Source organism: Gymnogyps californianus, chromosome 14, assembly GCF_018139145.2.
Source record: "Gymnogyps californianus isolate 813 chromosome 14, ASM1813914v2, whole genome shotgun sequence".
Lineage (NCBI taxonomy): Eukaryota > Metazoa > Chordata > Aves > Accipitriformes > Cathartidae > Gymnogyps > Gymnogyps californianus.
Window position 1 is genome coordinate 9,837,078 of NC_059484.1, and position 13,056 is coordinate 9,850,133.

The 13,056-nt window shown below is 46.1% G+C and overlaps 1 protein-coding gene across 1 annotated transcript in view; it reads left to right on the plus strand.

The window, feature by feature from the left end:
• The first annotated feature begins 6,119 nt into the window (after positions 1-6,119).
• The window catches only part of UBTD2 (ubiquitin domain containing 2), a 57,862-nt gene continuing 50,925 nt past the window's right edge, over positions 6,120-13,056 (plus strand). The window contains exon 1 of the mRNA XM_050905276.1: positions 6,120-6,189. Coding sequence (XP_050761233.1) covers positions 6,120-6,189 — 70 coding nt within the window. The remainder of the gene's footprint in view (positions 6,190-13,056) is intronic.

The window sequence follows — 13,056 nt, forward strand, 5'->3', positions numbered from 1 at the left end:
TTCCATACCATAGAACGTCATGCCCAGTACATAAACAGCGGGGAGTTGGCTGGAAGGGGCGGATCGCTGCTGGGGCATCGGTCAGTGGGTGGTGAGCAATTGCATTGTGCATCACTTGTCTTTTCTTGCGTTTTATTTCTCTCTCTTTTTTTGGTTATATTCCTTTTCATTACTATTATTATTATTATTATTATTATTATTATTATTATATTTTATTGTTAGTAGTATATTTTATTTTACTTTCGTTATTAAACTGCTCTTATCTCAACCCACGAGTTTTACTTTTTTTCCCGATCCTCCTCCCCATCCCACTGGAAGGGGGGCGAGGGAAGCGGCTGCGTGGTGCTGAGTTGCTGGCTGGGGTTAAACCACGACAATGCTCCAGGAAAAAAATTGTTCCTTAATCAGCCCTGACTTACCTTGTTACCATTGCTAGTATATGCCTTCATTCTTGCCCAACAAAAAACAAAAAAAGGAAATTCAAATCTCTTGCCCTGTTTCTTCTCACTTATTCATGACCACAGATATTTTTATCATGCCCCCTGCTATGTTCCTTTTCTAAAGTAAACCACATCCTACATCCCCATGTCTTCCCTTTGAAACTTCAGTGTCCTTTTGGGTGGAGATATGGGATCCTGCGTGAGCCCTCCAGATACTAATACAATATTGATAATAGTAGCAAATGCAGAAATGGTAATAACATAACCCGTTGTGTGGCCTGTCCTTTTGTGCTGGCTCAGTGACCCAGCAGCCTGTGAAACAGCTCCTGCTGCATCAGAGCAGTTTGCAGGTAGGCTCGGGGCCCTCATCCATGCTTGCTCTCTTTGTCCCGCTGCCACTAATCCTCTTCATTATTTAGCACACCGATACATAACACTCCTGCACCCACCCAGGCAGAGAATCAATTCAAATGCGGCTGAAAGAGGAGAACTTGTCCACAAACAGCAGGTCGTAATGAGATAAGGTTCTCACGGCTTCTATCGCAGCCGATTAGCAAGAGCTGGCACTTCGTGTGCTTCAACAGCACCGTTCAGCTTTGAAAAGCAAACTTAAATCCAGTGCTGTAACAATAACAGTGGGATGTGAATGACTGCTTGGCTGCAGATTAGCAAGAAAGTGATACTCTTCAAATGTCATCAGAATAATAATAATAATAAAAAAATCACTTAAAATATGCAATTCATTTTGTCTGTACAAATAGAGTGTTTCGGTGTGCAATCAGGAAGGTCACCACAGGAGGGAAGCAGTGTTTCACTTTTGTTTCTTTAGTAGCCAAGGCTAATTTTTTTAAAAAAATGTATATTTTGACCATTCGAAAAACCTCCCTGATGTGACAAAGCAATAAATATCTCTTATTCTGAGAATTTAAGTTGACAAGAGCTAGCTGGGACAGCAGGTTAAAAAAACCCTTGCTTTCAGAACAGCTTGCAGAATTCAGAATTTATTAAAAATGAGAAGCATATTTACAGGGAGAAGCAGCAATAAAGCTGTCATGAAACAGAAAATGAAAGTGGACAGCTCACTTGCCAGCTGCCTTCATGGGTGCCTGTCACGACGGTACCTGCCGGCCAACAGCTAGTACTTTAAGATATATGGTCCCTCTACCCAGTTAAAAAATTGATTTGTAAGTTCTTGATTTCCAGTGCAGACAAGAAATGGAACTTGTAGTGGAATTGCTTATATACCTATAGCCTGAAGTTAGCGCAACTCTTTTCCTGCAGAAATTAAGTATTTGACAAACATAACTTCACAAAGTTCTGGTTTTAAAGACATGAATGAAGAGAGAAATATCTGATTAAACTCTGGGCTGATTCATTTATCCATTTTCAAGGTTTTCAGGCTCAAAAGCAAAATATTTCCATGATCCTTGTAAAATAACATTGGTACTGAAATGCTCAATGATGAATGAGCCTTTCCTCAGCAGACAGGCTGGGGGCAGAGGGTAGTGCCACTGGTGCATTCTGGGCAAAGCAAAACTGCCAGCAAGGAATATTTGGGGGAATTTTGTGGGTTTCTGCAGTAGAATCCACCACCCCTGGAGATTCCTACAATCATCTCTGATGCTCCACATTAAATAACGATTTTTAGCCTTTCCAGTGACCCCTTTTCTACAGCAATTGAGGATAGAAACCAGAGAGCTTTGCAGAAATGTATAAAAGAAAGCTGAAACATCACCATTCCTTCTGTTATTAACAGAGAAGACTAGCCTTCAAGACTAGTCCATAGGAGTAGGAGCTGGGCTTGGCAGAGGTCAGGAGAGAAATGTAACCTGCTCTTCACAGCAATATACTCTCCAGTCAATGGAAGTTCCCTCAGAAGCTCAAACTTCCCGTGCCAGCATTTCCTGCAGCAGAGATGTGTGCCAAGGCATTGGGAGCGGTGTGTGTGCACTCCTGGAGATGTGCTGAAGGACGTGCGCTGCCAGAGGGCACAGGGGAGGCAGACATTCACTCCGCCTGTTTATAGTCGGCCAGCTCTGGATGTCGTGATGTCTGATGGGGTTCCTCAACCACAGGGACCCTTCTGTGCAGTAGATTTCTTTCCCTTGGTCATTCCAGGAAAACAAACTCTGCCTGGTTTAACATCGTTTTGACACAGCTTTGCGGTCTCTAGGTGGTGGAGATTGATACCAGTCGCTTTGGTATGGCTTTCTGAGGGACGGATTGTGTTAGCTTGGAGTCAGCCTACAAATCGCTGGTGGGAATTTTGGAATGGAAGCCGCCGTTCCTCAAAACCACATCTAAATGTAAGTGCTGTGCATCATATGGGGGCAGGGAAACCTCCATCATGTCACCTGTGAAAATGAGGCTACAGCCTCATTAGCTTTCAGGAAGAGAGCCATGTGGAAATAAATCTGAAAATAGCAACTTGCTAAATTTCTTCAGACTCTCTGAGGAGGAAGACGGGCTCAGCATCACACGGCAGTTGGACTCCATGGTTCTTTCCTGCTTCTGCTTCCTGTGGGACCTTTGGCAAATAACCTCATCTCTCGTTTCTCCCTTTCCCATCTGTCGAAGGAGGATGAAAGAGATCTGGGTAGACTTTCACTTACAGTGATAAGACTTTGATACTACAGTCCTGGGTAACACTGATAAAAATCAAAATGTTGATGCCTGAGACAGAAGTTTCAGCACTGGTGCAATTTGTCAGCATCTCATACTTGTTCCCACACAAAGATGAATCATCAGAGAACAGGGATTTATCATACTGTATCATTGTGTGATGGCAAAAACCACCACCATTGACTGCAAGCAAACAGTGAGATCCCAGCTGGAGAGAAAAACTGGTAAAATACACAAAATATTTTAATATATAGGAATATATAGGAACTAATCTTGACAATGCAAATGCAGATCCACTTAGGGCTTTTCTACGTGCTGTGTTCCTTGGGCCATGATCCCCATCGCTCTGGCCCTCCTGGTACAACATGTGGTCCAGTAGCATCTTGTGCCAAAAGAAAACCCTTTAGCTGTTAGCACTGTAGGGTATATGTCCCACAAAGAATCGTTTCCAACCATATAGGGTAGCTGTACCTATATAGAGTAGTCAATTAATTACACAATTTAATTTGTGAAATGACACTTCTGATCTTCAAAGTGTTTTACATCCCACACATTGCAGGCAGTTAACAAGTAATAAAGAGTAAGAATTAATTAATCCTAGCCATACCCCCAAGAGATACGTAGACAAACATTAATCTACCGATAGAAATAGAGCAACCGAGGTTATGTGACTTGTCCAAGGCCACAGTGGGTATCTAGGGCAGAGCCAAGATTAGAGTGCAGAAACTCTGATTGCAAAGCTCCGTCCTTGCCTCTCATGGAATTTATTTTGAGGAGGAACATAATCTTCAAAATAAATCATCCGTTTAGAAAAAGTCTTGGTTTGTCTTCTGTACTTTATTAGTGCATTGCAAGTACATCCTGATACATGGGGTCAGGCAGTAAATATTGACCTTGGCCCATCCTGAGTGTTTATATACACACAAATACACATATATGTATTACATACACTCTGTGTGTGAGAACAACAAGGTATCTAATGAAAGAGTTTAGTCCCAAATATTCAGAGTAACAAGCGTCGATGTGTTATTGCAAAGCTCCGCAAGCAGATTGCTGTCTGAGTGTGGACATACTTTCCCAGCTCGCAGTCCTGCAGCCACCCCGTTATGGAACGCTCACATTGTATTTAACGCCCCTCAGCCTCACTGACAGGCACTTTGGGGGATCTCACTGGGCAGGATGATATCCAGAGGTAGAAGCCCTACCGGTACGCATCCCGAGTGCCTCACTGCAATCCATGCTTTCTCCGCAGAATTACCATATTCTGATGATGATATACCCACATCAACACCTACTCTCATGAAAATTTGCAAACATCCTTAACTTTCTTCTGTATTCCTACAATTTTGAACAAATTACGTTCAATCCAAAATAAAAAAAAATATACCCGGCATACCTTCGATTATACCTGTGTATGTTCAGGCAAACTCCCGCGTGGCCCTCACATACAACCTGAAAAGAAAACTAGAACAACTGTGCTCTATGTGTTTCCTTTATCTGGTTTAAACTTCTGCACAGACAAGGAATTTTTGCTTTTCTTGTAGTATGCATGTGTTTAGACTCTAATAATTTTTCCTCAGGTTTTCTTACCAGTCCTGACCTTCCTATTTGGACCCATAAAGCAGACCAGCTCTATGTCTTTTTGCTCTCAGATGATAAAGTGCTCAGCGTTTTGCACTCATCTCATACATTTGGAATTTTAATTATCAACACAAGTGCCTTCCAAAGGCTGGTTGGTCTTTCGGTATGAAGATTATGTAGGAAAATTAATGGTAGAAAAATGGATTTGTCCATCTGTTCCTTTCACTGTGGTGACTATGAGCTCTACAAACAGCTATTTTAATTCTAAAAAATACATTTGCAATGTCATCTTTAAGGAGGTAAAATATGCTCAGCTTGAGTTTTGTTTTCTGCTATTTTGTGTATCAGAACATTAAGCTGCCATGTATAGCAGAGCGTGTGGGGAATCCAGAGCAGAGTCTGTTACCATGCTTTATTTTTTGCACTGTCTGCTTCCATTTTTCAATGTTCTGACTTATTGCTGGTTGTTTCAAAGAGCTACAGTGCATCTGATAGCGTATGAACCGTAACGCCCCAACCCCACGGTGAGATTGCTACTGAAATAGTATGACCCCCTCTAGGCATTAAGCACACAAAAGTCAAACTTTTCTTCTCGGGATTGAAGTCTGGTGCTGATTGACCAAGAAGTACTCATTTTGCTTGGTTTTCTTTTAAGGGGCAGTCTGTTAACGCAGAGGTGGTTGGATGGTTAGTGGGATACAGATTTATCTCCGAGTGCGCGTGTACTTCCTTTCATGTGCAGACATAAATAACATAGGAAAGCACGGGAAAGCCCCAGACTGCACAGTAAGAAAAAATAAATACATCTCGCCACCTAAGGCCCGGGCGACCCAGCCAGCCCAGCCAGGCGGGCCCTGCTCGCCCGACCCCTGCACCCTCCGAGCCTGGAAGCCGCCCGGGGCCGCGCCGCAGCGCTGCCCGCAGCCGGGGGGTGGGTTGGCCCCGCACCCCCCCGACAAAGCCCGCGGCCCTCGACCTCCCCCGTCCCCGCTGCGCCCGGGCCCGCGCCCCGGCCCGACCCCACCCCTGCGGCGGGGCCGATCGCGGCGCCCCAGGGCCGCCCGCCAACTTCCACCGGGGCGTCACCCTGCCCCGCGGGGCCGCCGCCGCCGCCGCCGCCGCCTGGGGGGCGAGGGGCGGCCTCGGGCTCGGCGGCGCCGGGCCGCAGCCAGGCCCGTCCGGGCCTGCGGGCCGCCACGGCGCAAGGCCAGACGAATCGGCGGGCCGACCCCGTCTGGCGCGGGCCGGGGCCGGGGCCGGGGCCGGGGCGAACCCGGGGCCGGGGCCGGGGCGGGCCTCCGCGGGCCGGAGGCGGAGCCGGGCGGTGGGAGGAGGCCGCGCCTCGGGGGCGGTGTTGCAGACCGAGGAGGCGGCTCCGGAGCCATCGCGCCTGCCCGGCCGGCGGCGGAGCTCGGCTACAGGGGGAGGGGGGTGGGGGGGCGGCTCGGCGGCGGGTCTGCGGGCCGGGCGGGCCCCATGGGCGGGTGTGTGGGCTCCCACCACGACTCCTCGGGCAGCCTCAACGAGAACTCGGACGGCACCGGAGGTGAGCGCCGGGTCCCGGGGCTGGGCGGGGGGCCGCCCCCGGCACCGCGGGGGGGACCCCGAGGCGGGCGCTGCGGGCCGTGGCCTGCGGCAGAGACGGGGCCGGCGCCGGGCGGGGGAGCCGCGCTGCCCTCGCTGGCCTCGGGGCGCCGCGCCCGGCTTTCCCCCCCCTCCTCCGCGCCCGGCCCCGGCGCGGCCGCCCGGGCCGCAACTTTCCCGGGGCGGCGGGGGTGTGCGGGGGCCTGCTGGGCACCCCCGGCCGGCTCACAGCGCCCTGGAGCTCGGCGGGGTGCCCGGGCGGGCGCGGGTGGGCGCACCCCCGGCGGGCAGAGCCCCCTGCCCCGCGGACGCGGTCCCGGGGCTGGGGGCTCCGCGGCGCGGCCCGGGGGCAGGCGGCTGATGAAATAAAGACAGGCTGGGGAAAGGGCCTGTCTGGGGCTCCCAAACTTTGTTTTCCTTGGGCTCAGCTCCTTGTGGTGTGCGGAGAATAATTCTTCAGATAACTTAGATCCTGGCGCTGCTGCAGGTTTGGGTTTTATTTTTCTTCTCTCCAAGAAAGATGGATGCTTTCCTCCAGCCTAAGTCACCCATGCTAAATAATCAATTTCCAGCGACTTCAGATGCTGGAGCAGCGTATTCCCACTCGTGTGCAACTGCACACCTACTTAGCGAGCGTAGCTTTTGTGGAAACGCTGCTGCAGTGTAAGCGGCCTTTACCCTTATGTTTTTCTCTACCTAAATGTCCGAATGATTGCTTTTTCAACGTTCTTAGGTTTGTGGACCCCTGATGTTCTCTAGCTGAGCTGTATATGCTTTATAGTCTTTTAAAGTCAGCCCACCAACAGGACACTTGACTTATAAATAGTCCTCACACATGCAGGGTCCACAGATTTCAGGTTGAAGATTGCTGACCTAGGTCTACGTTTTCGCCTGTGCCTTACGGAATGTTATTTATCAGTCTGGTTTTATTTCAGATGCCCCAGCTGATGGGTATTCTGTCGTAGCAGTGACTTTGCTGTCATTCCATAATGTGAAAAAATGCAGCACTTGCAATTATATCTGAAGCAGGCACCTGCTGATTAATGCCAGATACATAGTTCATAGAAACGCCAGAAAGTCCAGCTGCTAAGAACTGTGTAGGATTTAATCACATCATTGTCATGAAAAGGAATTTTATAGCTTTGTCTAGTATGAGTCTTCCTTACTCTTCTCTAGTGAAAAAAAAAAAAGGGGAAGAAGTGAGTTATCTAAAATGCATCTGTACTAAGCAGACTTACCAACCAGTAAAAAATGCAAGAGTGTCAGTGTGGAAAGGACCAGAGGATACTAAAAGTCAAAGAAAAAGAATGGCAGGAATCATCACATACCCAAAAAATCTTGACTGAAAAATAGCATTAAAAGCTACGTTGACATTTGTTCAGAAACCTGCTTCAGTAGCTAGGTGATAGGAGGTGAGATCATGTCACAGAAATAGCCTCGGTTTAATTTCCTCACTCTTACATTGCCTGTGATATCAAATGAATGAGATAGGAGGGGAAAAATATTATCAGAGTTTGGCTGGTATTGTAAAATAGTCTTATTACCAGCCCAGTAGCAGTGCTTGAGGTGGGCAGTCTCCATCCAAGTTGTCTACAGATTGCTGTCCTGGATGGACTTACTGGGAGCATGTTCCTGCTTGGTGTTTACACGGCATGACACACTGCTGCTTTGGGGTTAAATAACCTATTGTGCTTGGTGCATTAGAACAGCAGCTGGGTTTTTCAAGATGTAAGAGATGCGAAATGCATGTCAGCTGGCTCGTGTTGATTCATGCTCTAAGGATAATGTTCCTTAAGGTTGTCTCGCTGAAGTGAGAAGTGATGAAATTTCAGTTGAGTTATGGGCTTCTTAGGACTGTCTTAAACAATCAGCTACAGTGTGCAATAGCCTGTTTTGTAATGTTACGTATCTGTTCCTGCCTCTCAACAAGAAAAAAAGGGGGTGTAAGTTAAGCTGAAAGAACCTCAGAATATCTTTTATAAATCTGACTCCCGAGATGTCGAAGTCCAGCCTGTGCTAATTCTTAGCTTTACAAATTCTGCAAACGTGCCCACGCCAAGTATGAAATCTGACTTGCTCTCTCGAGGGAGCTTATGTCTTGAGGCATCAGCAAGTAAACCAGCTGAAGCACAAGCGAACACGATTTGGAGACTAGACCTGTGCAGAGAGGCGACTTATTCCTGTTTCCCATATAAGGCTCATTTCCTCCAGCTCCTGGGCTGTGACCTAGTCTGGAGTATTCGCCTTCAGATTGCTGTCAATGAGCAGGGCCAGATCATTTATAAATCTCCGGAAGGTATTTTGGAACAGAAACATCTCAATTCTAACCAGAGCGTTGCCAGTGATGGACTAGTTTTGGGGAGGCTTTGTCTCTTCCCCAGAATGGAAAAGTTTCTTGGAGAGTTGCGAGTGGTCAAGAGATTGATTAGACAGTAATAGCAGTGCTTGATGCTGCATAAAAGTGGGAGCTGGATCTCAAGTCTAATTCATACTGGTCTCAATCTATTACAGTGCTGTGGGAAGCTGGTGAAATCTTGCCCAGTTGTATCACTGGAGTTGAGATGAGGATTTGTCACATCCCTGTATTCTCCTCGGTCCTTTTGTCAATCACTGACATTTCCCATTACTTCTCTGTTGCTCGGCAAAGCTGACAGCGTGCCCTGACCGCGTGCTGCGATTCCTTTGTCTTTTACTATTGGTATTTTTCAAGGTCAAGATGCTTGCATGTGTCTGGAGAGCTGTTTCATATACTCAGGTGTGTCTCTGTGTGTAAGATTGAGTTAATCAAAAATACTACCTCTCCTGCATGTGTGTACCAGCTTATTGCACGTTTCTGTTCTGCTCGCATTGACCGAAGCAGGAGGAGTCTGTTCCTTAACAAGAATTAAACAGATGCTACTCTGCCCGTCCTGCTGGAAATGAAATGGTCTTTGCAGATTGGTACCAGCTGTTTCATTATCACTGCTCTTTTTAGCAAGTTTTCATTTTAGCAGAATATTGTTTGTTGTATTTGGGAAAAATTTCCTGTCTCGACGGTTGGTGCGTTGTAGTCCAGCAAAGCTGTATTGTGGTGGGTGGGTGCCATGGATGGTGAGATGGATTTATTGATGACTCGTTAAAGGCGATACAAAGAAGACTAAAACATGATCGTTAGCTGGTTTATAGACACAGGTTTTCCCCCCCTCACCCCTTTAGCTCAGCTGTCTCCCATCCGATATTCCAAGTTTCAGGAGCTGAGCACCACATCTCTTCTTGCTGTGCTGTGTCAAAGGTGACTGAGTTTCTGCAGGACGGTGAGACGGGGAGAAATAGCTGTTCTCTGCCCACTTACAGATTATGTGACTTCTTCAGTTGTGTGTTCGGAAGAGCACTGGGTTTGGAGTTAACTGCTGGAAAACTCTGCGCTTGTGCCTCTATGTAAGGATTAATAGCTTATCAGGTATATACAGTTTAGCAAAAACAGGAGAACTTGCATTGCCAACTTGCCATCCCCACCAGCGAGTCCTTTCTGGAGGGCTCTTCTTAAATTTCTTTTCTTTCTTTGGAGGGGAGCAGCGGGAAGGAAAAGGAGAAACATGAACCCATTCATTTTCTTCTGGCAAACTCTTATACCTCTTAGAAGTTGCATATTACTTTGTCTTAGTAAAGTTCAGCGAGACAGTTATTTGTGTGGAATAACAAAAGGGCAGGAAATCCAGTGTCTAGAAGTACGGGCATGACAAGCCATTACAGATTAAGCCTTTTGGCTGCAGCTGTCTGATTGCTGCTGTGCTCTCCTTGACATGATGTTCACCTGCCTGCTGGAGTTCTTATCGCCCTTCTTTGTTACAAAAGACGCTGATTCTGTTTGAAATTTGTCTTCTTTACTGCTGCCCCTATCACCCAGCAGTGATAATAGGGACAAGTGGAAATAGGGCTGCACATTTGACTGGCATGCTAGAATAGGAGATTATTAAAAATATAAATTCCTCCTGCAGTATTTGATGCAGTGCTAGAGCTTCATTAACTTCTAGAAAGCCTAATATTGTGCTCAATCTCTGCTTTTGGTAACTGGACAACAGTTTCTTAAATATTTTCTTTAGAGTGCTGTGCAGTGCTGCATATCACATGTCTAATTTGAAGTTACAATAACTGCTTTCATGGTGCTTCTATGGAAGACTGACCAAGGGAATTTGCATATTAAGTAGTCAGATTTGTTGCTCACAATTGGACTAATACAGTAGGGCTATGCACGGCTTGCACGGGGGGGTTAAACAAGCATCTCATGACTGAGCAGTTAATAGCGTTTGGTGCCTGCCCCTTGTATCAGGGCATACAAAGAATCTCCCACTTCCAGGTTGCATTTTGCAGTGTGTTTTAGCTGTTGGTTGCAAGCTGTGACGGTGCGTGCCTGCACACAGCACCTTCCTGGGGTTTCATTGCCATCTAAAGGAGGTAGCTCTAGACTTCAGGTAGTTCCTGCTGTTTTGTAATGCAACCCTGAAATACGGTGCTGGATATGTTTTTGCAAAAGTAATATTAAATCAGAGCTGGCATTAGCTATTAGGTCTTACTGTGGCTTTTTTTTTTTTTTTAAATTGAATAATAAGAAAAGCTTAGCATGGCTCTTACAACTCGCTCTAAATCTCTCATGATTTCCACAAGAGTACGTGTGGCTTTTATCAGGGCTTTGAATAAAAGTAGCCTTTAATGACTCAGTTTCCTGAGGGCTGGGCAGCCACAGCCTCCTTGAGATTATTAGGATCTGTGGATCTTGTGCTGAGAACGCCTGATAATTCAGTCCCAAGTATTTTTCTACTGGAATATCACTTTGATGGTATGACACTTTTCATTTGTAAACTAATAGACTTTGTTTTGTTTTTCAGGTGATAACAAGTAACTCTTAGAAAATGAAATAAGGTGTTATTTTTACTGTTAATAAGGGCTGACAAACGCAGCTGTTCGGTCTCCTTTTTGGCGTTGTTCCTCCATGTAATTGTTTGTTTGGTTTCTAGATGAAGTGATTTGTTTTAATTTCTCTATTTGGGATTTCAGTGTTGAAAGCAACAACATCCTCCTTCACTGAATATTAAATGTAATAAATTGAACATTCATTGTGCTATGTAGATTTTTAATAAATGGAAAATATTATTAGTTGCCTGTTTGAATAAACTCTAAAAAGCAGCGATCCACTCTATTGCAGCAGCTAATATGATAGCTATTATTTTTCATGTGAATGTTGAATAATATAATTCATGAGTCACAAATTGTAACACAGTTGAAGCCAGAAATAAAGATTTACTGTATAGTTAAGTCTTGCCAATTCCTGCAAGTCTTCCTGCAGGTACAAAGAAGGATCAAGTTGGCCACAGCTGGTCTGGTTACCCAGCTCCTGAAAAAAAGAAAGAAAAATATCTGAAAAACTTCTGACCAGATGACCGTGTTTGAGAAATGAATACAACTGCTCCTTTGCTGTTTTATAAGCAAAAAAGGACTGTGATACTGACAGGGTTTGATGTAAAAGTGCTTTTCACTGGGAGTTCTGCCACCCAGCAGCCAGGATGAAGCAGGGGAGTCTGCGTGTGGAATCTCTTGGGTACGTAGTGCCTAAGCGGCAGCTTAAAGGCAGGAGCCATTAGTTCACCTTCATCTCTCCTACATGCAGGTGCTTCAGGTGCAGTTTGTGGGTTTTATTTTTCTTCCAGCTGGAAACTCTGTAGGACTCTTCTTTCTTTTGCAGAAGTCACATTGTGAAATTGAGCCTTTCTAAATCTTCCTAATTCTAGTTTTAAAAGCTGCTCCATTTAGACAGCTGTAGTCATCATAATTGTAGTAAAAATAGAGTAAGCAGGCAGATGAGGTGGTCCTCAGGGATGTCTTGCCAGTTTGGGATGCTGAATTTCACATGCGGAAAGGTGCTGACCTTGGGTGGATGCCAGGGCGATGCCAGTGTTGCATGGGTATGGTGGGCTCTCAGAGGCATCTGTTTGCTTTGTTTACTGAAAACCTACGGGCTCTGTTTGCTCACCGTGATGCTAAGCCTTTGGCGTTTGTATTGCAACTTGGCAGGGCTGGTGAATCCGCATGTCAGGAGCGAGCGTGCGGGGCACATCGGATCTACTCGCTGGGGAAGCGCCTGTGCCACGGCTGCTGGTCCCGCGGGTGGGAGGCTGGTGCCTGGCATTGCTCGGCACGGGAGCGTGGTGAGAGCAACAAGGCTCAATTACCCAAAATCAGAAGGGAAAGGCTATGAAGTGACCCATTCTGTGAAGCAGGTGGAGTACAAGGAAGAATAAAAAAGCTGAAGTCAGTAACCTGGTTTCTGGCTGTTGAATAAAACGCTTTACTTGCACTCTGAGGTTTTCAGTTACAGCTTAACCTGCTGCCTGTATGTTGTCTGGGTGAAATCTAAGATTTGAAGAAAGAGAAATGTTCCGCTACTTGGGAGGTGAAAGAAGTGCAGGTTTTGGGGGTTTTTTTAAGGAAAAACCCCAAAACTTTTCCATCACATTGTGATTGTGTTTCCAGTGTGAAAAGCGCAGAATCTAATTCAGTGTTTCGTACTGAGTTACCAATATCAGCGGAAGACTGACGCATCCAAAAGCAGCATGAGTGCTCATTGCACTGCTTATACAGTCGATGGGAAACACCTATAGCATAGTATGTAACTTGATATTTTACTGTCTTGACCTGTGTGCAGTTAAATACGCAAGATGTCTAAAGTGGTTTATTTAAGGTTCAGCTGGAACCTGAATTTTGCATTTGCTGCCTTCTGCTGACCCTGGGCCGATCTCACAGCTATTAGCCAGGTAGTAGCTTTCTCTCCTGGCACACTCAGATTAGGTTTGTG